Source organism: Marmota marmota, unplaced genomic scaffold, assembly GCF_001458135.2.
Source record: "Marmota marmota marmota unplaced genomic scaffold, marMar, whole genome shotgun sequence".
Lineage (NCBI taxonomy): Eukaryota > Metazoa > Chordata > Mammalia > Rodentia > Sciuridae > Marmota > Marmota marmota.
The window spans coordinates 4,754,524-4,756,686 of NW_026000001.1; the positions used below are offsets into that span (position 1 = coordinate 4,754,524).

Consider the following 2,163-nt stretch of genomic DNA (forward strand, 5'->3'; position numbering starts at 1 on the left):
GATCCTCCTGCCTTGGCCTCCAGAGTTGTCAAGGTTACAGGTGGTGGCATATTAACACCTTAATACCTTAACACATCTGCAAAGACCCTATTTCCAAAGGGCACATCCAAAGCTACCAGGGGTCAGGGCTCAGACACGTCCTTTTGAGGGGACACATCCTTTTGGGGAACACAGCCGCTATGCTGGGTCCAGTGACACCCTGAGGAGGAGCTCAGCCTCAACCCTACCCCTCCAGGGGGCACAGGACACAACCCTGCAGCCTGAGGTCACCCTGTCCACCTCCTCTGTCCCCCACATGTGCACGGTGGCCCCTATCTAATAGACTCAGGTTTAGCAAAGGCCATCTGTGGTCAGACACTGTGTGGTGAACCCGGGAAAATGCTCAGTGGGAAGCAGAGCGCTCCCCCTGCCTAGACCGGGCCCTGGGAGACCCTTGACTGTGGCCTATGTCCCCTACCCCAGTGGACGGCCTGGTTCCCGAGGGTGGGAAGGAGCCTTTGGGTTGCCCACACTGTTTTTGGAAGACACTGCATGTAGATCGAGCTCAGCTAAGGCTGGTGCCCGCAGGTGGGTGACACCAGGCACCGGCCAGGGAGCTTCTTGGGGGTCTTGAGGGACGGGGCTCTAGGTCACATGGGCTAGGCCCCTTCGGTCCCTGCTGCAAGGAATGGGGCTGGGGCCTGGCTTTCCCAGGTTGTATCTGAGCCCTGACCCCTGGTAGCTTTGGATGTGACCTCTAGGAGGTCCTGTGAACAGGGCCAGGGCAGGGCACGGTGCTGGCAGCCTCTCGGCCTCCATCTGCTGAGGCAGGAACTGGGTGGGAAGAGCCTGGGGTGGCGTGAGGTGCTGCCGCTGACCCGGGAGCCGGGGAGCCTCTGCGCTCTGGGCAGGGAGGGGTGGTCCCCTCCTCCACATGACCCCCAGGCCCTGGCACCTGCCTGCTCAGGAGCACCTGGGTGTCCTCATGCCTGCCCTGGGGTGGCTGCATGGCTGAACCCTGCCGCTCCTCTGCCAAGTCTCTCCTAACAAGAGCCTTTGGAGAGGGTGGGGGTGAGTGGCTGGGCGCAGGGGCCTGGGGTGGCGAGAGCAGCAGGACCAGAGCTGGGCAGAGGGCTGGACACAGCCCTGTACTCCCCCGGGGGAGCCTGACTGGGCCATGCTGAGGCTGGAGGTCACAGGTAGGGCTGGCTTGAGAGAAGGTCACCAGAGCAGAGACTGCCTCTCATGGTCCCCAAATCTCTGCAGATTTATTGGCTGGGGAGGGGTCTTCCCTGGTGAAGGTAGCTTCCTCACTACAGTGAGGGAGGCCAGGATTGGGTTCGTCATCTTCAGGCTTACTGTGTCCCCACAGAGAGGCCGCCATGCAGATCGCCCACGGCTACTGTCCTGGGAGCCCCGCAGACGCAGGAGATGGGCAAGGGCTGGGCCTGTGTCGGGGCGAGGTGGACTTTGGAGGGTCCGGGAAGAAGCGGAGCAAGGTAGGGGTGGCCGCGCCCTCGACGCACTCAGGACCCTGCGTCCGCTCCCTTCCCTGGAAGCAGGGCCCGTTGCTCACTCAGTCCTGGGGCCACTGTCCCCCAAGGCCAGGGTCAGGGCCCCCAGACCAGACAGGCAGATTTTCAGAGCTGGTGGGCTCAGGTGGCTGTCTCTCCCAGCCCCCCTGCCCCCAGCACTAACTGGAACTGCCCAGGATCTACTGGGAGGCCTGGGAGACGCTGGCGGCCCATGTGCCCGGAACTCTCCTTTGCCGGGGCCTCAGCTCCCCGAGGAGGAAGCCAGGCTAGCGAGGTTTGGGACTGCCCAGCCACATGGAGGTCCCAGCTGGACCCGACCTGCTCCAAAAACGGTCTAAGGGGCCTCTACTTTTGCACACGTGTGCCTCGCCGCCTCCCAGTGCCCAGAGCCCCCTCGGTGCCCCATATCCCCATGCCCAGCGCCCTCCAGCCCCCCTGGAGCTCACGGGTACCCCGCTCCACAGTTCGTGAAGGTGCCCAGCAGTGTGGCGCCCTCTGTTCTCTTTGACTTGCTGCTGGCTGAGTGGCACCTGCCGGCCCCCAACCTGGTGGTGTCCCTGGTGGGCGAGGAGAGGCCTTTTGCCATGAAGTCCTGGCTGCGGGACGTCTTGCGCAAGGGGCTGGTGAAGGCGGCTCAGAGCACAGGTGA

At 63.6% G+C, this 2,163-nt stretch overlaps 1 protein-coding gene across 1 annotated transcript in view; it reads left to right on the plus strand.

Moving 5' to 3' along the window:
• Positions 1 to 1,018: 1,018 nt before the first annotated feature.
• The window catches only part of Trpm5 (transient receptor potential cation channel subfamily M member 5), an 18,392-nt gene continuing 17,247 nt past the window's right edge, over positions 1,019 to 2,163 (plus strand). The window contains exons 1-2 of the mRNA XM_048807864.1: positions 1,019 to 1,478; positions 1,979 to 2,159. Coding sequence (XP_048663821.1) covers positions 1,362 to 1,478; positions 1,979 to 2,159 — 298 coding nt within the window. The 5' untranslated portion in view covers positions 1,019 to 1,361. The remainder of the gene's footprint in view (positions 1,479 to 1,978; positions 2,160 to 2,163) is intronic.